Source organism: Aethalodelphis obliquidens, unplaced genomic scaffold (assembly GCF_003676395.1).
Source record: "Aethalodelphis obliquidens isolate GAN/ISIS:26980383/991018 unplaced genomic scaffold, ASM367639v1 scaffold44, whole genome shotgun sequence".
NCBI lineage: Eukaryota > Metazoa > Chordata > Mammalia > Artiodactyla > Delphinidae > Aethalodelphis > Aethalodelphis obliquidens.
Window position 1 is genome coordinate 10922289 of NW_020837988.1, and position 22384 is coordinate 10944672.

Consider the following 22384-nt stretch of genomic DNA (forward strand, 5'->3'; position numbering starts at 1 on the left):
CTGCAGCGGGGGGCTGGGGACACATTCCTGAGGTGCGCTTGCCCCTTTGTGGAGCTCAGGTACATGAAGGGGAGACACAAGTCTTCAGAGATGACTGTGCACAGAGCTGTGGTTCTCAACCAGGGGTACATTTGGCAAATTCAAGAGCCATTTTTGGGTTGTCACAATTGAGAGGAGGGAAGTGCTTCTAGCATCTAGCTGTTAGAGGCTGGGGTGCTGCTAAACATCCTACGGTGCACAGAACACCCCACAACAGAGAGTCATCTGACACCTGCTACAACGTGGATGAACCTTGAGAACACTATGCTCAGTGAAATAAGCCAGACACAGAAGAACAAACACTGTCTGATTCCACTTATATGATGTCCCTAGAGCAGTCAAATCCATAGAGACGGAAAGTAGGAGGGTATGTGCCAGGGGCTGAGAGGAGGTGGGAATGGGGAGTCAGTGTTTAACGGGGACAGAGTTTCAGTTTGGGAAGTTAAAAGAGTTCTGGAGATGATGGTGATGAGGTTGTATAACAATGTGAATGTACTTAATGCCCCTAAACTACACACTTACAAATGGTTAAAAGTGTTCTTTGCATTTACCACAATGTTTAAAAAATGCTAAAATATAAACAAAAACAAAACAGAATCAGTTGCCGAAAATGTCAGTAGTCCTGGGGCTGAGGAACGCTGGCCTGAGTGGTGTGGGGACAGGTTGGCGCTGACTCACCTGAGTAGCTGTGACAGTGCAGGGATAAATGCAGCCATTTCACACATGTCACCCAATGTCATAACTTACAGAACAGCGGTTGCCCAAAGTCCCTCCCTCTGTCCCCCCTATACCCACAGTCCCTGCCCCAAATTACAGCAAGGTGGCCCCACAACCCCCAGGAGCCTCAAATGAGCTCACAAACCAGGTGGTCACCCAGAGGATTGTCATCCTTCCTGGTTGTCCTGCTGTGGTTTGATATCACCTGCCTCTGCTCTCAGCCTAGAGGGAGAGCCTATGACTGTGCCCATGTGCTCCCTGGACACACCCAAGCTGCTTTTTGGGGAATAACCCCCTCAACACTATGCCACAATGTGTCACCAGGGCCCCCAAGCAGCCCTGCTTATGCCCAGAGTCCCCAGAGTCCCCCAGTCCCAGCTCCTGCAGCTGGTACCCTGCCCCATGTAACTGTTTGGGCCCAGCTCCACTCCAGAGAGCTAGGAGCACGTACGTGCCAGCGCTGTATCACCTCCTCTGATCCCTGAGTCAAACTCTTCCCACCTTCCTTAGTTTCCATCAGCATCTGGGGAGCAGAGACCCAGGATGGGAGCACCTCACAGCCCGGTCGACTCTCGGTCTGTGTGCCCGGCTCTACCACTCTCTTCCACAGGCCCACGCACCAGGTGGTGTCAGGGTCAAGGTGAAGGGTTCCAAAGCCCAACTTGTCTTTTTGGAAAGTAAATTGGCTCACAAGAAATTTGGCCTTCTCACTGGATCTCATTACCTTTGTGATCTAACCAAGTGCTTGGGGGGAAATTGCATGATGATAGTGGCTACGGTGAAAGGCTAAAGGAAGATGGGAATTACAGACCCGTAGACCCGAGATGGGGAGTTCTGACTTTGATTATGTTGTCAACCTTGGACCATTTTAAGTCAATGATGCAGCCTCTGGTTCTAGAAATGAGTTTCTGAGTTGGCCTAGGGCCCTCCTCTCATCTCTCATCATAAAATTCTTTTTCATCCAGTGGAAATCAGCTTGACAGTTACACATTTTTTTCCCCCATTTCAAGCTCACTCTCTCAACCCTATGCTCTGGTGAAGGCTGGGCTCTCAGAAGCCCCTGGAAAGCCCTCGTCAGGCTTACTTGGGAGTGGGTGGTGCCCACGGGAGCAGAGAAGGGAGACCATCTCTCTGGGGATGCTGTGAAGGGGGCTGTCGTGCTGCAGGGAGAACCGCGGCCCCCCTGGCTCAGCTGCCCCACCTACCTCTTTGGGGAACAGGGATTGAAAGATACATAAAAATTCAAACCATACTCGAAATAACTGAAAGGAAAATATGCATTTCAGAAGGAGATAACCATAGCAATCACTTTCACTCAAAGGTAATAAAAATATGTATTGTAAACATGAACTCGGAGATTGGAGGCTGCACGCTCCGCCACCAGAGAGACCACATTCTGAGAAAAGGCAGAGACTTTTAGAGTCACTCTTGACAGATCCCTCTGATAAAAAACCCGAGAAGGGAAAATATGGGAGGAAGATGGAGAGTTATGAGGGGAAAATAACGAACAAAACTATGACAAAAATTGAGAATACAAATTATATTTACAAATTTCCCCTGGCTGACATTCTGCCTGGAATGTGATCACATGCCATAAGCTGGCTGGTATGAATAATTCACAGGGGCCGGGGTTATTCTGGACCGAGCACAGAGCGTTCTGAGGTGTGGTGGCACCGACGGCCTCGTGAATGTCTTACTCCGAGCGTCTGCTGCCACGTTCATCCCCTGCAACGATCGGTCCGAACCGCCACTGTGACAAGCAAACCAGACAAGCCTCTTCCAGCCTCAGCAGCTGGGCTGTCTGCAGAAAGCCATCCAGGCTCCTTGCTGGAAACATTAATTTCAGATGGAGAAATGGAAATTTCTGTCCTCTCTGCCTTTTTTGCTCTTTGTAAGAAGAGAGCTACGATCTCGGCTAGTTAAATGTTTCTCCATCCCTGCCTGGGTGGTGTCCTGTGATGGCCACTCCCAGCTCAGCAAACACCCTCCAGTTCCCAGGTTTGCCCTGAGGACTCCACACACACTGGCCCAGTTCCTGTCTGTCCCCTGCCCTTGGTCCTGACTGCCCACCATCCTTCAGTCGTAATGGATGACCAACCTGAGTCCTGAGTACCTTGTGCACTTTCTGTGTCCTTCCTTACCAAAACGCAAATGAGATGCCATTGTTCACTTATCGAATTTGCAGAAATCAAGATAATAAAACTCAGGAAGAAAACCAAAATACTCTTATTTGATTTGGGGAGGATGATACCGGTACTCTGCTGGTCCATAGGCAAATTGGAATGAGCTTTTTGGAAGCAATGTGAGAATGTCTCAAGAACCTTTAAAAAGTTCGTTCTCTTTGTTTTTCTTATGGGTTGAATTGTGTCCCCCAGAGACATACATCCAGATCCTGAGCCCATGAGTGTGACCTTATTTAGAAATAGGGTCTTTGCAGATGTCACTTAAGATGATTTACGGTAGGCCCTTAATCCGATATGACTGGAGTTCTTGTAAGAAGAGGAGAGACACAGAGACACAACGGGAAGGCGCTATGAAGTGATAGAAGCAGAGGCTGGAGTTACGCGGGACAAGCAGAGAGACACCAAGGATTGCGGGTTACACCAGAGGCTAACAGGCATGGGACAGATTTTCTCCTGGAGCCTTCAGAGGGAGCTCCACCTATTCACACCTTGATTTCAGACTTCTGGCCTCTAGAAATGTGAGATGATAAATTTCTGTTGCTTTAAGCCCTCCGGTTTGTAGTACTTTGTTACAGCAGCCCTGGGAAACAAATATAGCCTTTTTTGTCTAATTTTTAGGAAGAAATCTTATAGCTCCTTTTTTTTTTTTTTTGGCCACACTGCTCGGCATGTGGGATCTTAGTTCCCTAACCAGGGATCAAACCCATGCCCCCTGCAGTGGAAGCGCAGATTCTCAACCACTGGACCTCCAGGAAAGTCCCTATAGCTCCTTATTTACCAAATTTATTGCATTTCCTCCCAGGCACATACACCACATTTCCCAGTCTCCCTTGCAGTTAGTTGTGGCACATGACAGAGTTTGGCCAGTGGAATGCGACCAGAAGTGACGTAAGCCACAGGCCTGGCCAATAGAAACCTGGATTCCCTTCTGAGCTGCTCCCTCTGGCTGGAAGCAGACACCTAGCTAAGGACCCCAAGTCCTGGGGGTGGTGGGACCCACAAGATGGAAAGAGATCATCCCAAACACCTGTATTGAGCTCACCTGTTGTGTGGGTGAACAATGGCCTTCTGCTGAGATTTCGTGTGTGTGTGTGGGGTGGTCCAGAACTTAGCCTAGCTTGACTAATACAAGGAAGTAATCAGAGATAGATAAAAGCCAAGATTCAGGGACCAAGATGTTCCTATGCCCCATTTTACTCACTTGGGGGTTCAAAATAAAGTCACTTTTCTTTTCATAATCAGGTCAGCGTGGCCCCAAGTCTTTGTCCTTTGAATCCTTGGGCGGCCATTCTTCTTGGGGTGGCATTGGGGGTTTCTCAGATACTCCCCACATCTGCCCTTCCCCACTGCTTCTTGCCTCCAAGGGGTCAGCTGTAGTGTAGGCAGATATGGTAGGGGGTCCCGGGAGGAAGAGAACCAGGCATTCATCGCTTTCTTGACACAAGAGAAGCCATTTCAGGTCTAAACCATTTTGTGATCTGAGCCTGGCCACAGTGTTTGCCCTTGCACAAGAATGGGCCTCAGTAGTTAATGATTTCAAGGGAAGAAAAGAAGGTAAGAACAAACAGCTATTACCAGACCAGGGAAATAACCATATTGGAAACAATAAATCAATTGTAAAGGTAAAGATTAGCCTGGAGTACATTCCTGAGCTGTTTTGCAGGATCCAAGCCCCCTTGAGTGCTCGAGTGCTGGACCACCAGATTAACTAGAGCCTACGGAATGATGATGTTGACTTTTGCTGACCCTTGTGACTTCCATCAACTAAAGCTCGGACTCTGTCGACCTTTGCCCCAATTCTATGCTGAGTTCTCCTCTGCTTCAGCCCCTTCATGAATATGCATGTACCCTTAGCTTAAAACTTCCCCAGTTTTGCTGCTCGGGGAGACACTGCTTTGGGAAAGATCCCCAGTGTTCTCCTTACTTATTGCAAGAAATAAATCCTTCCTTCTCCTGCTCTTGTGCGTTGTGTGTTTTGGCTTGATACCCACCAAGAGGCAAACCCAGTTTTTGGGTAACAGTAGCTGCTGTGGCCCTAAAGTGTGGTCAGTGTGCCTGTGCCTGGTGTTCATCGGAGCAGGGCAGCCCTTCTCATCTGAGTCATTCAACTAACACTGCCAGTGTGTCTGCCACCCTACCAGGCTCTGTGATCCCTGCGGGGCAGAATCAGAAGACGTGGTCCCTGTCTTCATGGAGTTTCTACCTAGGTAGGGAAAGGGACATCAAAATAAACACTGGTTTGGACTTCCCTGGTGGCACAGTGATTAAGAATCTGCCTGCCAATGCAGGGGACACGGGTTTAAACCCTGGTCCGGGAAGGTCCCACATGCCGTGGAGCAACTAAGCCCGTGTGCCACAACTACTGAGCCTGTGCTCTAGAGCCCGCGAGCCACAACTACTGAGCCCACGTGCCACAACTACTGAAGCCTGTGCGCCTAGAGCCTGTGCTCCACAACAAGAGAAGCCACCGCAGTGAGCAGCCTGCACACCACAACGAAGGGTAGCCCCTGCTCGCCACAACTAGAGGAAGCCCGTGCACAGCAACGAAGACCCAATGCAGCCATAAATAAATAAATAAATAAATTTAAAAAGAAATAAAAAATAAACACTGGTTTGATTAGAACTACTCTGTATGCTGTGAGTAGAAAGTATAGGGTCCCATGAGAGAGGGTAAAGGTAGCGTGATTGTAGTTTATCATCCAAACCAGGACATTTTGGGAACGTAAGAGGGTAGTGATAATAATATGTCCAGGCAGAAGGTACAGCTGGGGCTGCCCCAGGAAACCAGGACATCCGGTTACCCGGAGAGACTTAATCCAGCCCACTACAGGCCTTCTCTGGCCAGCTTGCTCCCAGCTTTGAACCAGCCCTCACCCATAGCTATGCGTAGATAGCACAGCCTGGACATGTCACCGCAACAGCACATTTCCCCAAGACTGGACCTAATCACGCTTTTCAGGAAGCCATGTCACTGCCTCCATGCTGGCACTGGCGGGCTGGAGACAAGCCCCTGGGTGCGCTTAACACAGTGGTTAAGAACTCAGACCTCGAGGCCGTGGGTCCCCCACTTCCCAGGACTGGGAGCACCTGGGGGCTCCAGGCTGCTGCCAGCTACCACCCCTGACATTCTAATGGTGCAGCCTGGGCATCAGGTCTTTAAAGGCCCGCGGGTGATTCTGATGTATCAAAATTTGAGAAACTGCTAGTTTGAATCCTGGTTCCACCACTTGTTAGCTGTGTAGCTTGGCAAGTTTCTTAATCTGTCTGTGCCTTAGCTTCCTTATCTGTAAAATGGGGGCAATAGGTGTGTTGTAGGCATTGAGTTAATATGTGTGAAGTGCTTAGAACAGGGTCTGGTCCATAGGAAGTATGCTATGTTAGCCATCATTATTACAATAATTATTTTAATAAGTACTAAATCGAACACTTAAGAACCTTCCAATGGCTCCACAAGCAGGCTTAAGGTCCCTCAGGATGTTTTTGGAAATGAACTGGAGGGTGTTTGCCATATGTCTTTGTAACCAAAGGTCTAGCCTGTTGAATTTCATTAAACCAAGTGAAAGTCCTGACTTAAGGCAGCAGCCCCAAGGGTTAGCCCACAATAAAAAAAAAAAAATTTTTTTTAAATTAAAGTCCTTCTCTATGGGTCACCCCTCCACATTTTTCAGTTACTGTCTGTGCCAGGATACATGGCAATGGTTAATGATGTTGATTTGCAGAATGCTAGGAAGTGTAGACTCGGGAAAATGCTTCTGCTATGAGAAAAAGGCACAAAATGAAAGGTTTTGTTAAACAGTGTTTATACAAAATTGAATGATTCTCTTTTGCAAAACCTTACAAATAAGTATGTCCATTTATAATAAATATTTATAACATATACTAGAAGGCTATACAAAGAAATATTAAGAGCAGTTATGTGTGTGCAATAGAATTAAAAGTGTTTCTTCTTTACTTTCAAAATGATGTTTCAGAATAATGTTATTTTTTAATGTAAAAAGCAAATATTATTTTAAATATATATATGCCAAAAAGAAAAGGCAAGAAGGAAATACATAAAATGGAAACAGTAGTTACTCTGGGCTGTGAACTGATGGGTAATTTTTTTTTTTTTGACATTGACATTTTCCAATTTCCTCCAGCAAATATCTATTACTTTTATTTTTTAAATTTAAGAAAAATTGTCAAAATACTATGTGATACTGTTTAAAATGTCAAATATTATTTCTGGGATTACAATGCAGGGAAGGTGGTGGTCCCTGCCCCCTACCCCACATCACCCCACCCCTGGAGCAGATGGTCTACACATTGGGCTGTTTCTTCTAACATTCAGTTCAGCATTTCTACATGGTGTGTTTCTTTCTTTACTTTTTAAAAATCAGTTTACGGTCTGATCCACCGACATCTCCCGTGAAAAACGAGACATCCCATTCTGACGTCTCCCTCCCACCCCAAGTGTAAGGTTTTCATTTGGAAAAAAACAATTTAAATTATTTGAAAAAAAGAAATCCACTTTTGAGGCTCAGGCACGCATGCTGTGTTTTCCAAGAAGCCTCTTTAATCTTCCTAGATGGAATTTATTCTTATAGCAGTTTGTTAATAAAAACAGCCTTTACTGAATTCTTACTGTGTGCCTGGCACTAGCTGATTTGACACTTATAACATCTCTACGAAACAGAAACTATTAATTTCCCTATTTTACACATGAAATTGGGGCTGGGGTGTGTTCAGCACCTTTCTCTTGGGTCCCAGGACACAGAAACGCCAGAGTGGGGATTTGAACTTTGGTAGGTGTGACTCCCAAGGGCCTAAGGAGGTTCTCATGGCTCCCAGGTCCTAGCCTTAGACATGCTGGTTGGACTCTCGCCCAGCCCTGGCCAGCAGGGGGATCTTGAAAAAGCTATTTAATTGCTCTCTGTCTCAAGTTCCTTACTGGTAAAGTAGATCTAATACAGGAGGCTTAAAGGAGGTTATTAGGAGGATTAAAGGAGTTAATTCTCATGAAAAGGGCTTGGCTCACCACAAACACTATCAGGATTACAATATTTTAGTTACTGGCACATTCTCTAATGCCCCCCATTAAAGGCAGAGGCAACGGTTGGGTTAGCCTTGGCTCCCCCAGGACCTCGTGCTCACTGAGAACCTGAGAATCATTGATGAGATGTGAATATTACATAAAATAACAAATGGGGAATTTAAAAAGAGACAGTGGTGACACTATTTGTATTTTCATAAAGGTAGAATCTTATTGTAGGCAATATTATTAAAATAAAAGCTTATAAAATTCCATTTGCGTATTTTTTATTGGATAACAAATTTTCTCAGTATAGTCTCTATCATAAAAGCTTTCCTTTTTTCCTCTTTTTTTTTTAAGCACTCTTTCTGCTCTGGGCCTAGACCACATCCCAGTGATTCTACCTCCAGGTTCTAGGGGAGGAAGACAGGGCTCACATTAATGAACTCGTGACTGGGAAAGGTACTAGCTTTCGTCCCTTCTCTACAAGGGCTGTGGACAGTGGTGTCTGGTTCAGTGAAGCTCGGAGCAGGGAGCACCAGGCCTCCAGACTGATGGGTCAGGGCTCTCGTGCTGCAAGCTGGGCCCAATGGTGACTGGGCCTGAGACACATTTCCTTCCAACTCCATCACTCCTCACCTTGCTACAAATTCTAGGGTCCCCAGACAGCTCTTCACCACCCTATGCAAAACAGCCCCCAGAGTGGGAAGGAAAGGGCCGGGGGTGAAGGATCCACTTCTGTCCCCTTCCTTGTGTGTTTCCTTCTCATCTGGCTGTTTAAGGCTGAGGCTATGCAAAAATTCTCAATTCTGAAAGGAGAAGTGTGGATAGTAGGTGAAGTTTATTCAATAAGAGAAATCTTTTACCATAGTCCCCATGCTACTCAGGGGTCACTCCTTTTTAAAATGGAATAATATTATTGTTTGTTTGTACTTCCCAAAATCTTAGTTGTTCAGTGTAAAAATTTGTACATAAAATAGAAAGATATGCAATAGGAGGTGAAAAGCACATACACAAACACCGCCATATTTTTAGACGGTGGAATGGGCAGAGAGGGAGACGGGCTCGTTTGGGTTCTCAAAGCCAGCGTCTCCAACTGCGGGTGCTGTTACTTCCCTTTCTCTATTCTCACTTCGCTGTCAACAAAACATCTGACCTGCAGGGGTGGGGGGTGGCTTGGATTCTGCTAAAAACAGAGTAATGATGCTCAGACAATGGCAAAGTACTTTATTTTTGTTTCTTTTAAGCTAATTACAGATTTCTCTGGAAAGGGTGGGAGCTGGCTGGTCTCCCTGCATGGAAAGTAATAGCTCAGCGAAGCACCGGTTTTCTTGAGTTGCTTGACCTCCAGGCTTGATCCTGATTCTTGATGACAAAACACATTCAGTGCCCTTGATTGATTTAGCGGAGAAACTGCAATATTGGAGGATGGAACGCAGCCTGTTCTGCCTGCAAATGGAACGCCTCGGCTGTGATGGTCTTGTGTTTTGAGAGAAGATTAGCCAACAGCTGAGCTTGAAGGCTGTGAAAACCCAGCCTCCTTGGTTCTTCCTGGGCAACGTGCTATGTTCCCAAGGCATCTATTCAGATCCTTTCCCTGCCCCAGTTGTTATCCCGAATTTACCCCTACATGTACCCCGACTTCTGTTGTATGTGACCTACACACTCAGGTTTTTTATAATTGTTCTCTGCTCACTTTGCTGTTTCTTTGGCTTCTGGTTGCCAAATAGCCCGAGATTTTGGGCTGGAAGGGGTCTTCTGCTTGACCTTCATATTGTAAGACAAGGTCCCCCCCCCACCCTGTACAGGAAGATCAAATGTTATTCTGTTGTTTCACATCAGAGCTGGGCCTAAAAGCCCCTTCTCTCTCCCAGCTGCACATCGGCAGCCTGATGTTTACCCCCAGCAGGATTTCATTAACACTCTCTCCCCTTCCATAGCTTGAACCAGATCAGGTTTTACGCATTTTTTGAGATTTGTAGAACTTGTTTTCATGATTAAAGTATCTTATTTAGAGGCTTTGGGGCAAGCAGGAGATGTCCTTTCTTGTGAAGAATTGGAGATATTGGGAATCAGAACGGCAGGTCCAAGTGGCTGGCCGATCACACGCCGTGGTAATGAGATCACCCAGGTGAGAAAAGTTAGCCCTTGACTTTCCAGCCTGTCATTAGTCATCGACGCTCACTGCCTTCTGGAAACCTGGAGCCATGCTTCCAAATGCTTATCTGGGACTTGAATAGAGCCGCTCATGGCACACTGGGGAGAGGTTTCTTTTAGAAGTCATGATGCTGTGAAATGATTCAAGCCCCTTCTTGAAACTTCAGGTTGGGAGCTGGGCTTTCATCTGCCCATTTCTCGTTTTTACATGAATCACAGAATTTTGACCCTGAAGTGTCTTTAGAGGTTCACCTTCTTTAAGTTTCTGTTGTCTCAGACGTGGAGACTGAGGACAGAGGAGGGCAGAGGCTCTGGCAATTCTGCAGGAATTGGTGGTGAGCTGGGGACAGAATGTTTTCATCTAACCCTCAGTCCAGGACATGGACCCCAAAGGCCTCTTGGTTCTGGGGTCACATTTGTAAAACAGTAGAGGGCGTGTTTTGCTATGTAGTTTGGGTGTTTTGTTCTGATGTATTAGATGGAAGATTGGATAATTCCTTCATAGTATTCATTTGTTCAGTACAAATAGTTATTGAGGGCCCACCATGGGGCTGGAACAGAATCATTGGGGGAGAATATGGCCTAATATCCTCAACGAGAATATTGTCCAGTATCCCCACATCTGACTGGTTTTAAGTTATCATCAGGGTTACCTGATTAAAAAATAGAGATCCTGAATCCCTGTCCTCCCTCTCGCTGTGATTCAGTAGGTCTGGATGAATCTTTATTTTAAAATAGTTTCCCAGGTAATTCTGACAACCTGCCAGTTTTGGGTTCCATGGGCTCCGTTACTACCTTCGCTTAGAATGTCAGACAGGGTAAGTAGATTTCCCCAGGTGACATACTTCATAGGTGAGGAAACTGAATCTCACACAGATTAAGTGGGTTTTCCCCTGTCACAGGGCTAGTAAGGAATGAATGCGTTTAATGCTGCTGCTTTTCTGTAACTGCTGCTTCCTGCAAGAGTGCCTGGGGACACTGGCCTTCACTGTTGTGTGCTGCAGGGTGATGGGGCAGAGCCGGAGTTATGCTGCTGCCCTCAGGTGAGAGTGGGGTCTTCTCAGGACCCTGCAGTCCTGAAGCCTCTGCTGGTGACTGTGGGGGATATTTTGTCAACACAGAGAGCAAGGAAAAGGCAGATTTTAGCCTCTATTTCTGTTCTGGTGAATTTGCCCTGAGTTTTAATGGGAGGATTGGGCTCATCAGGATGTAATAACCATATAAATGTTTAGAATGGTAATGATTTAATCCAAGAATTTTAATTAAATACCTGTGATGTGCTAGGTGAGAACGATCTGGGATTGCACTATTCACTCAGCTGTTGAAAGGAACACAAATGCCATCAGGATCCTTATATGGGCTGCCACATTGTGTCAAAGCCCTAGGAAACCACACTGAGAAAAAGGGTCTCTTCCAGAGCCCACCCTGAGGTTTTAGATTAGTAAAGCACACAGGGCTGCTAGATCTCGCTCCAGCTACAGACGCATCATTGCTGGAATTGTATTGGGCACTCACTATATACCAGATACCTACACGGGTTAATTTTATCCTTCAAGGTGGGTATTATATTCACCCAGTTTTATAGTTGAGGAAACTGAGGCTGAACTAGTTACGGGATTGACCAAGGTCACAGACATGGAAAGTGATACAGCTGAGATGCAGATACAGGTGGGCCTGACCTCAAAACCTAAATGCAGAGGGGAAGACGAGCCTCTTTGCCTTCTGCCCGGCTTTATCTAACGGTTACATCTGTGTATCACTAGACACTATGTTTATTGAAGGCAGGCACCGCATGCTGCTTGGGGTTTATAATCCCTCCGCACGGGACATAGTTATCCACAAACTGTAAATACGCAATGTTTATGGAATACAGCAATAAAGTAAGGCAGGAGGCGTGCCACGCATAGAAATCTGTAGCGTTTAGTTGTTTGCACATGAAGCTCTATCATAATAAGAATAAACGGTGCAGAAAATAAGATGGATTAAACAAAAAATATAATTGTCGAAATTAATTTTTTCATTTAGTGTTCCTTGAAAATAAAAAAGAAAATCTGATTGATACTGTGGAGGATACTACGCCCCCCCCAATACTATCTTCTTTTGTAATGTTATCAATTGTTCTTTCTGAAGCTTTTGCTGCTTTTTCAAAATCTGGAAGAAAGAAGGGGTTGAATCCTTTAATTTCAGAAGCATGTAGGTCCATTTGTAATAATAAAAAGCTTTTTTCCAAATAACACAGTTTCATTTATAGGACTGACTTTGATATGACGCGTCTATTATACCAATTGCCATAAACTCTAGAAAACTTAATTGTGGTAACGATGGTAACGGGGAGGCAGGGACGCCTCTCGCTGTCTCCTGGGAAGCATGGCCAGGACACTCTGAGGAAGTTTGGCTTATTAGCCACGCCGTAGATCGCGCTGCATTCTGGGTCTTGGCAATATGGCGTCCTCCTTGATGTGCTGATGAGAGGAGTTTCACTGTAGCTTCAAACCAGAGGGCAAAACTCCCCAAACCCAGTAAGCCCACATTACGCGTTTTCTCCGCGGCTCCGTGTCGCCTGTTTCTTAGGACTCGTTCTCAGGCAGGAGAGAGCCACGGGGCCGGAGACCAGGACCGGCCAGGCCGCGCGGACCCGGGGCTGAGGAGCCGGCTGCGGGCAAGCACGATGGGCCCGTCCTGGCTCTGGTTGCAGCAGCTCCGGCGAGTGCGAGATCCGCAGGGCTGAAAGTGGCTGTAGGAGACCCGAGGCGCTCTGAACCTCTTCCCCTCGGCCGAAGACCTCAGCCCAGTCGGCAAACCGGCACCAAGAGCGGGCGGCCTGCCTGTCCTCGGATCGGCTGAGGCGTTGGAGACCGAGAGCAGGGTCATCGTGAGGCCTGGAATCTCGCACGCCTTTGACAGCTCCGCTCGCAGCCCCTCCGGGAACGGACAGCCTCAGAAGCAGCCGGTGACTTGGGATCTGGGGGCGTGTGTGTCTGTGAGGAGCTCCTTGGGTTCCCTCATTTCCCACCGCTCTTCCCACCCCTTCTGACTTCTCGCGCAGAGTTAGAAGGATCTCAGACTTCTTGCCTCAGCGAGGATCTCCGCACACTCTCCATCCATTTCTTTTTCTACTTTGCCTTTCTCTGTTTTTTATTTCACCAATTCTGGTACACACTAGTTTTTAAGGCTGGAGGTTCTCGAGCGCTTGCTGCCCAGGACTCCCCCACCCCCTCCCCCGCTGATGGAATCCGAGATGCTGCAGTCGCCTCTCCTGGGACTCGGGGACGAAGATGAGGCTGATCTTACTGACTGGAACCTGCCTTTGGCTTTCATGAAAAAGAGACACTGTGAGAAAATTGAAGGCTCCAAATCTTTAGCTCAGAGCTGGAGGATGAAGGATCGGGTAAGTGGATTGAGCCTGCGTCTCTTAGACCTTGATAGCTTTTACAAGTTCAGAGCCAGAAATATGTCCTTGGGAGAGCAGCGATATTTTTTCTCAGCCACATGTTGCAAGTCAACCAAAAAGCACAAACCATTTCAGACTCCATATTTTTATTGTAAATGGAAAAGTCTGTTTTGGTTAGTAGTTATTCACTGGATAGTGTTAATTAGATTCAAAGTAAGTTCTAATTCAGACAATGGAAGTTAAGCAAGTTAGAAAATACAGCATTGCAACTATTTACATGCTCTTTGATATACTTTGTACTGTTAAACTTTGTACTGTTAACACTTAGAGGAAAGACAACTTGGGATATAATATTTGTCCCAACGTGGTTAGTCTACTTAGTGGCTAGTTTACTTTTTTTGCCCAAGCTAGGTGGAGTGCAGAAGTCTAATATAGTATGCTAGGAAACAAGATTACTGGCAAATGTTCAGCTAGTAACAAATTAATGCAAAGTTATTTTAAAGTTACAGTGAACTTCATCATAGACTTCTAAACAGTTTGTCTTGAATCAAGACTTTCATACTTTTATGTGGTGTCGCGATACTGTTAGGTGGAGACAATTTCTCTAATAGTAGAGTATGATGGGTTGGAACTTGGGTCTGGTAGGGGGTCCTCGTGGTGTTGGAGCGTGGATAGTGACTTAAGAAGTTAGTAGGAAAGAAAACAGTCAATTTTGTTAAACCTGTCCTTAATCAACCACCATCTATTTCCTGGCCTCCAGAGCAAAAGGGTGGGACCGTCTCACCCATACACGCTTATAATTTGTTTTGGATTTTTTTTTGTGCTTTGTTTTCTCCTTCAAGACTGTCTTTATTGATTTGAACATTTTAGCCTAAGAGGGGTAGTTGGTGGTGTAATGCAGTGTGCTTTGCTCTGGGTTTATGGATATGTTTATATAAGATTGTTGTTTTTAGTGTATGATGTTGAACATATATAGGATTACCCTTGTGGTAATTCTAGCTAGTCAGTCACTAGTAACTTGTGCTTCAGTTGTTATTAGGAAAATTTGTTTCATCCAAAAGTAGTTTAGGGACTAAAAAGAGATGGTCATTGGAAGAGATTGTATAAAGTCTGTCTTACGGACATATTTAGTACTAATTATATGGTTTAAAGCTTTTGTGGTTCCTATGCATATATGAAGAGACTTATTTTAAAAGTAACTGTAATCTTTTTTTTTCCCCATTCTATTTGGAGGGCTTTTTTTTTTCTTTTCTTCTGAAATGTGGTTCCCTTTGCTACTCTAAACCCATGCTTAAACTGTTCAAAACTGATTGATGGATTTATTTTTGACCTTTTAATTACAACAATTGGTGAATGATTAACATTCCCTGATAAGCTCTTCATAGGTTATTAAGAGGAAGAAAAGTTCTGGGAGTCTGAGTAATTACTGAGATTTTGACTTAGAAAGATCCAGGGGAGAAAGTTTGCTGTGTCCGACCTTTGCAAGTTGTTTAAAGAAGATCAGCAGCTAACATTTTTAGTTAAGTTTGTGAGAGCTTGGCCTCTGGACATCCTTGTATTCTCTTTCCCCTGGTTAGACCCTGAGGGGACCTTTTCAGCACACTATGCTAGGATAAAGGGTATAGATCCAAATGATGCTGAGAGTTGGAAGGTAGCATAAATGAATGAAACAGGCCAGACAGAAGGAGAATAATGGCACAGGTTCATAGATAAATGGCAGCTGAGGTTTGACTCGTGCCTGACTTTCTGGAGGCTGAGATCAGTGAGGCGCTGAAGAGCACAGGTTGCAGCTCAAGGGGCAGCTGGTCCTGGCCAGGTCTCCCTCTCTCTCTCTTTTCTTTGAGAAGCCAGAAAACTTTTTTTATTTTTTTAAATGTGAAGTTTGCCAATTTTAAAATATTGGAACTAATTCAGATATTACAAAACACGAAGCAGTCCATTTGTGGGGTTGGCTCTGGCCTGTGGGTTACCCATATGTGACTTCAAGATTCTAGGACTCTTGAGCACATGGGCATGATGCCAGACTGTTTCCCTGTGCTGGAGGTGATCTCCAGAAGTCAGATGATGCAGCATCGTTGTAAGGCAACAGGTGTGGACCCGGTTGTCCTGTACCAGGACCTGTGTAGGCTACTTCTTCCAGTGGGCAATTGACTGCCCTAAACGCAGACTCAGTCATTGCTTTTTTCTGTGATCCATATGCAAGTCCACATACTTTTTTTAAAAAAATAAATTTATTTATTTTCTTTATTTATTTTTGGCTGTGTTGGGTCTTTGTTGCTGTACGCAGGCTTTCTCTAGTTGTGGTGAGTGGGGGCTACTCTTCGTTGCGGTGCGCAGGCTTCTCATTGTGGTGGCTTCTCTTGTTGTGGAGCACGAGCTGTAGGCTCGCGGGCTTCAGTAGTTGTGGCTCACGGGCTCTAGAGCGCAGGTTCAGTAGTTGTGGCACATGGGCTTAGTTGCTCCGCGGCATGTGGGATCTTCCCTGACCAGGGCTCGAACCTGTGTCCCCTGCATTGGCAGGCAGATTCTTAACCACTGTGCCACCAGGGAAGTCCCAAGTGCACACACTTTTATTGTATATGTATCAGTAGTTACTTACTTTTGTCCTATTTAGTGGAGTTGTTAAGGGTTCCTAAAATTGACAACTTTACCAAAGTTGAGTGATGACTCCAAGTTTTTTGCCTCTTGGCATTTGGCATCCTCACAGAACTACAGCACATGCCCACTCTCGGTTGGGATTCCCACAGTCTTGGTATTGAACCATTCCTGGTTTTCAGATGCCACTATTGTTGCATTTTAATTACTAAGTTACTGTAAGTTTAATACTGTTATTATCAAATTATCAAGTTTGTTGTTTGGTTAGTTCTGTGTGTAGTAAATATGTATATGCCTCACTGGCATTTTTGACTTGTGATTTTCAAATAACTAGACATGTGAATTACAGTTCAAAGTGAATCATTCATAGACCTATGGCTAAAACAGATTTGTATATAACTCCGCCATTTTTGTTTTACTGTGATACTTTATAGTTATCACAGAGTTCATTTTCCGGAAAGCGGGCATGTGGAGATAATTGATCTCAGATGGATCTTTACCTTACATATGTGGGATGGAATCAGGGAAGGCTGAGAGCTATTGCTCTGAAAGAAAACCATCGACAGAGACACTATACCTGCCTGTATGTAGGAGATGTAGCTATAAAATGATGAAGCCATTTCCCAAACCAGTCTTTAGACTTAGTCACCTTGCTTTGTAGCTGTATTTGAATAAACCATGGAGGAAGCCGAGTAGATACATTAAACTGATATATGGATAGTCAAATGTTTAGGTTGTCTTTGGAGCAAGGGGAAATAGTAATACTTTATAACCCTTCTTTACTCCTGTTTCCTCACTTTGCATCCTCTCAATCTACTCCATTTAGGCTCTCTTCCATGCCACTCAGACTACCCTCCACAAGGTCACCATTTGCTGCTAAATCTAAATGTCACTTCTCTGTCCTTATCTTTTCGACTTCTCAGCAGCATTCCAGGGTGGACCACTCTCTCATTCACACAGCTTTTTCCTCACTTGCTTCTGTGTCTTCCTGAAACTCCAGGTCTTCCTCTGAGGTCACTAACTGCTCCTCCTCAGACTCCTTTGCTGGTTGACAGCTGAGCGTAGAGTGTTCCAGAACTTGATCTTGGAGCCCTTTCTCTTTTCTCTGTGTACCCTTGCTAGCTGATCTCATCTAGTCTCATGGTTTTATGTGCCGTCTATGTGCTATGACTCTTGTCTCAGGTACCTATTGTCTGCTTTGCCTTGGTTTTCTCCATCACAACACACTGTCATCACCACCCACTCAGTTGTTCAAGTTGTAAATCTAGAATTTATCTGTAATTATTTCTTCTTCCTCTCCTCATTGTACTGTGTCATCAGCAGAACCTGTCAACTTTGCCTCCAAATTGTATCTTATATCGGACCACCTCATTTTGTCTCCACTGATGTGAGCCCAGTCCAGGCAACTACCATCTTTCATCTGGATAGCTAGAATCGTGTCCTGACTGGTCTTCCTGTGTCTACTCTTGTCCTGCAATCGATTCTTCACGTATTGGTCAGAGGGAGCTTGTTAAAGTGTAAATCAGATTCCATTACTTACCAGGCCGCTTGGAGTAGAACACAAACTCCACCCTGGTTCACAAAGCTTCATGATCTGGCCCTGCCTGCCTTTTCTGCTTCTTGGATGGAAAGGCCTGGAATGCTCTTCTATCTGACCTTTGCATACTTGGCTCCTTCTTGTAGTTTGCACCCAGCGCCTAGGTCACTTCCTTTCCTGATCACCCCATCTTAAGCAGCTCCCCAGTTGCTCATGATCACTCTTTATGTCTGTGATATTTTTCTTTATACCCTGACCCCCAGAAGTGAGCTTTTTAATCATAAAACAAGGACCTTGTTTCTGCTGGCATAGAGGACAGTGCTTGGCACACAATAGGGATTCAATAAAAATGTACTGATGAAAAAAATGAATCATTCACCAAGGGCTTCCACATAGATTATGTCTTTTAAGGCTCAGTAGTAGAGATCGTTATCTATGTGTGATTGATGAGGAAACTGGGGCTTGATTAAAAGGCTTGCGTGAAGAGACATAGTTACAGGGCTCCAACAGAGGAAGCAGAATCTGAGAAACACAGCCCAGGTAAAAACAGACAGGCAAAACTGTATCACAGTGTCTCCACTGGAAAAATCCTGCTGAGAGGCCATGGAGGCTGAAACAAAATGTATGGAGAAGATGAGGCGGGTGGTGGTCAACCACCAACTGAACGATTCTGATGGTGCAGCCTAGCTGTTCTCACCGTGTGCTCGGTGCTCTCTTGGGTCCCTGAGGTGACACTGTTTTCATAATAATAGAAGATGTTAGTTATTGGCGTTTTCCCCATGTTGACAGTTGCGCTGATTGTGGGTGGGTAAAACTGCTGGTGCCTGAGCTTGAATCAAGATGGTGGCATCTGACTGTGCTGGTGGTTATTGTTTTCTTCATTGCCACATGCTCTCAGTAAAAAAAAAAAATCCCAGTTTCTCTTCAGAATGCCCTTGATAAAGCATTAAAATGATTAGTTTTCTTAAATCTTGGCTCTTTGGTACACGCCTTTTTTATCCTTTGCACGAGGTATGGTTGTCTGAGGAAGAGCACCTGCGGTTGCCGGCTGCCCCAGTTGCTACCCTTCCTGAAACACAAGCTGCACCTGGAGGAGGCTGGCAGGCTGGCCCTGCACGGTCAGGCTTGGGTTCTGGCGGACATTTTCTGGAAAACGAACCAAGTGAGCTTCACTTCAAGGAAAACAACTGACAGTATTTGTTGCTAGTGATAAAATTTGAGCTTTCAAGTGAAAATTAGAGTTTTGGAAAAGCTGTATCTGCCACTGTGAGCTTCCCGGCTTCCCAGTACTTAAAGATGTTTCTGATGAGATGATGGTGATATTAATGAATATGATCTTTTTTATATTGTAGAATGAAATGTGTCCACGTTTGGAACATCTGCATAATTCACTGAACCAATATTTCCAAATGACCAATTCATGATATTATAAAATCATCCATGGGTAAAAGATCCAAAGTTAGGCCAATGGATTTTAACATAATAGGGTATGAAGAGTTATTGCTTTGGTTTTGGATAGATTAAATTTTCTATTTTCTATTCTATTCAGATAGATTGCAGCAAACCTTTAAGAAACTACCACTTACTGAGTTTTGATGTAATATCATAGAAGAATATTTCCAATTATTTTGCTCTACTGTTACTCCTGCTCTTTGCAAACTATGTGTCTTTTTCAGTCCATATTTTTCTTACACACTTCAGCCAAAACAACATATCACAACAGATTGAATGCAGAATGTGAGAGTTCAGCTGTCTTCTATTAAGGCAGACATTAAGGAGATTTTCGAAAAACAGTGTCACTTGTCTAACATTTTTTTGAAAATATAGTTATTTTTCATAGAAATCTTTATTGAAAATATAACAATTTTTAAGTGAATTAATAAGGGAATATATATATATATATTTGGTTTTAACCTCTAATATGGAAAATATTGATAAATGTAACATATAAAAAGCTCTTTGGGAGTCTTCAGTAATTTTTAAGAGTGGTTAGGTGTCCTGTTATCAAATGTTTGAGACCTGTTAGTGTAGTTAAAAGAAAGTGGACATCACAGAAATCTCTGGCATTCCTATACACCAACAACGAAAAATCAGAAAGAGAAATTAAGGAAACAATCCCACTTACCATTGTAACAAAAAGAATAAAATACCTTGGAATAAACCTGCCTAAGGAGTCGAAAGACTTGTACTCAGAAAACTATAAAACACTGATAAAAGAAATCAAAGATGACATAAACAGATGGAGAAGTATACCATGTTCTTGGATTGGAAGAATCAATATTGTGAAAATGACTATACTACCCAAAGCAATCTACAGATTCAGTGCAATCCCTATCAAACTACCAATGGCATTCTTCAGAACAAAATATTTTACAATTCGTATGGAAACACAAAAGACCCCAAATAGCCAAAGCAATCTTGAGAAAGAAAAACGGAGTTGGAGGAATCAGGCTCCTCGACTTCAAACTATACCACAAAGGTACAGTAATCAAGACAGTATGGTACTGGCATAAAAACAGAAATACAGATCAGTGGTACAGGATAGAATGCCCAGACATAAACCCACACACATATGGTAACCTAATTTACGACAAAGGAGGCAAGAACATACAATGGAGAAAAGACAGCCTCTTCAATAAGTGGTGCTGGGAAAACTGGACAGCTGCATGTAAAAGAATGAAATTAGAACACTCCCTAACACCATACACAAAGATAAACTCCCAATGGATTAAAGAGCTAAATGTAAGACCAGACACTATAAAACTCTTAGAGGAAAACATAGGAAAAACACTCTTTGATGTAAACCACAGCAAGATCTTTTTTGACCCACCTCCAAAAATAAACAAATGGGGCTTAATTAAACTTAAAAGCTTTTGCACAGCAAAGGAAACCATCAACAAGACAGAAAGACAACCCTCAGAATGGGAGAAAATATTTGGAAATGAAACAACAAAGGATTAATCTCCAAAGTATACAAACAGCTCATGGAGCTCAATATCAAAAAAACAAACAATCCAATTAAAAAATGGGTGGAAGACCTAAATAGACATTTCACCAAGGAAGACATATGGATGGCCAAGAGGCACATGAAAAGGTGCTCAACATCACTAATTATTAGAGAAATGCAAATCAAAACTACAATGAGTTACCACCTCACGCTGGTCAGAGTGGCTATTATCAAAAAAATCTAGAAACAGTGAATGCTGGAAAGGGTGTGGTGAAAAGGGAATCCTCCTGCATTGTTGGTGGGAATGTAAATTGATACAACCTCTATGGAGAACAGTATGGAGGTTCCTTAAAAAACTAAAAATAGAACTACCATATGACCCAGCAATCCTACTACTGGGCATATACCCTGAGAAAACCATAATTCAAAAAGAGACATGTACCACAATGTTCATTACAGCACTATTTACAACAGCCAGGACATGGAACCAACCTAAATGTCCATCGACAGATGAATGGATAAAGAAGATGTGGCACATATATACAATGGAATATTCCTCAGCCATAAAAAGAAACGAAATTGAGTTATTTGTAGTGAGGTGGATGGACCTAGAGTCTGTCATACAGAGTGAAGTAAGTCAGAAAGAGAAAAACAAATCCCGTATTCTAATGCATATATATGGAATCTAAAAAAAAAAAATGGTACTGATGAACCTAGTTGCAGGGCAGGAATAAAGATGTAGACATAGAGAATGGACTTGAGAACACGGGTGGGAGGGGGAAGCTGGGGCGAAGTGAGAGTAGCATCGACATGTATACACTACCGAATGTAAAATAGTTAGCTAGTGGGAAGCAGCAGCATAGCACAGGGAGATCAGCTCTGTGCTTTGTGATGACCTAGAGGGGTGGGATAGGGAGGATGGGAGGGAGGCTCAAGAGGGAGGGGATATGGGGACATATGTATGTATGTGGCTGATTCTGTTGTACACTTTGATGTACAACAGAAACTAAAACAGTATTGTGAAGCAATTATACTCCGTAAAGATCTATTAAAAAAATAGAGAAACAAGTGTAAAAAAAAAAAAGTGGGCATCAAACTTAAACTAGGAAGAAGGCTTGAGGTATCAGATGGTTGGCCAAAAATACCAAGCTTGACCAGAAATCAAGTGACAGACCTAAAAGGGATCTGTTACACTCTTTCCATCGTCTGAGCTTGTGCTCGTGGAGAGCCTTTGTGATTGTGAAGGCATTTGCCTTTTATGTAGCCCTTTAGGCACCGTTAGGGCCTCCTGTTGCCCCTGTTGCATGTCCTGTAGGAAGACACACTGTCACTCACCCAGGACGGCCTTGTTCTGTGAGGGGAGGAGAATGGATCCAGTGGGGCGAGGGGAGGTAGCCAGACGTCTTCACTTGAGCTCAGTGGAGGTTTATTGCTTATTGACAGTGTGCCGTGTCATCAAATTATAGTACAATGTGTGTTTATAGGGGAGGAGACCATGGTTATCAGCGAAAGCCTTTAGTTTATAATAAATAAGTGAATCATTTGCATTGAACAACATTTATGAAACATAAATCAGTCAGGTCGACCCAGCTTTAAACTCACAGCAACTAATGGCTGTTGATGTAGTTGGTGATGGGAGCTGCTTCAGGATTTAAGCAGGGGAATGTCAGACATAGATTTGTGTTTTGAAAGGTCTTTTTGACTGTGGGTGGAGTGGAGGGTTTGAAGAGGGGTGACACTGGAGGTGGTATCACCAGCTGGGGAGGGGAGTGTGATAATCCAGGTGAGAACCACCAGGGCTGGAGGA

At 44.1% G+C, this 22384-nt stretch overlaps 1 protein-coding gene across 8 annotated transcripts in view; it reads left to right on the forward strand.

Annotated features, from left to right (window-relative positions):
* The first annotated feature begins 12536 nt into the window (after positions 1-12536).
* The window catches only part of RPTOR (regulatory associated protein of MTOR complex 1), a 352077-nt gene continuing 342229 nt past the window's right edge, over positions 12537-22384 (forward strand). For 5 of the 8 annotated variants that reach the window (XM_027080950.1, XM_027080949.1, XM_027080951.1 and 2 more), the window contains exon 1: positions 13334-13495. In XM_027080950.1, the coding sequence (XP_026936751.1) occupies positions 13334-13495 (162 nt within the window). Of the gene's footprint in view, positions 13496-22384 lie in introns of all 8 variants that reach the window. The other 3 variants (XM_027080947.1, XM_027080953.1, XM_027080952.1) reach the window with 3 other exon arrangements.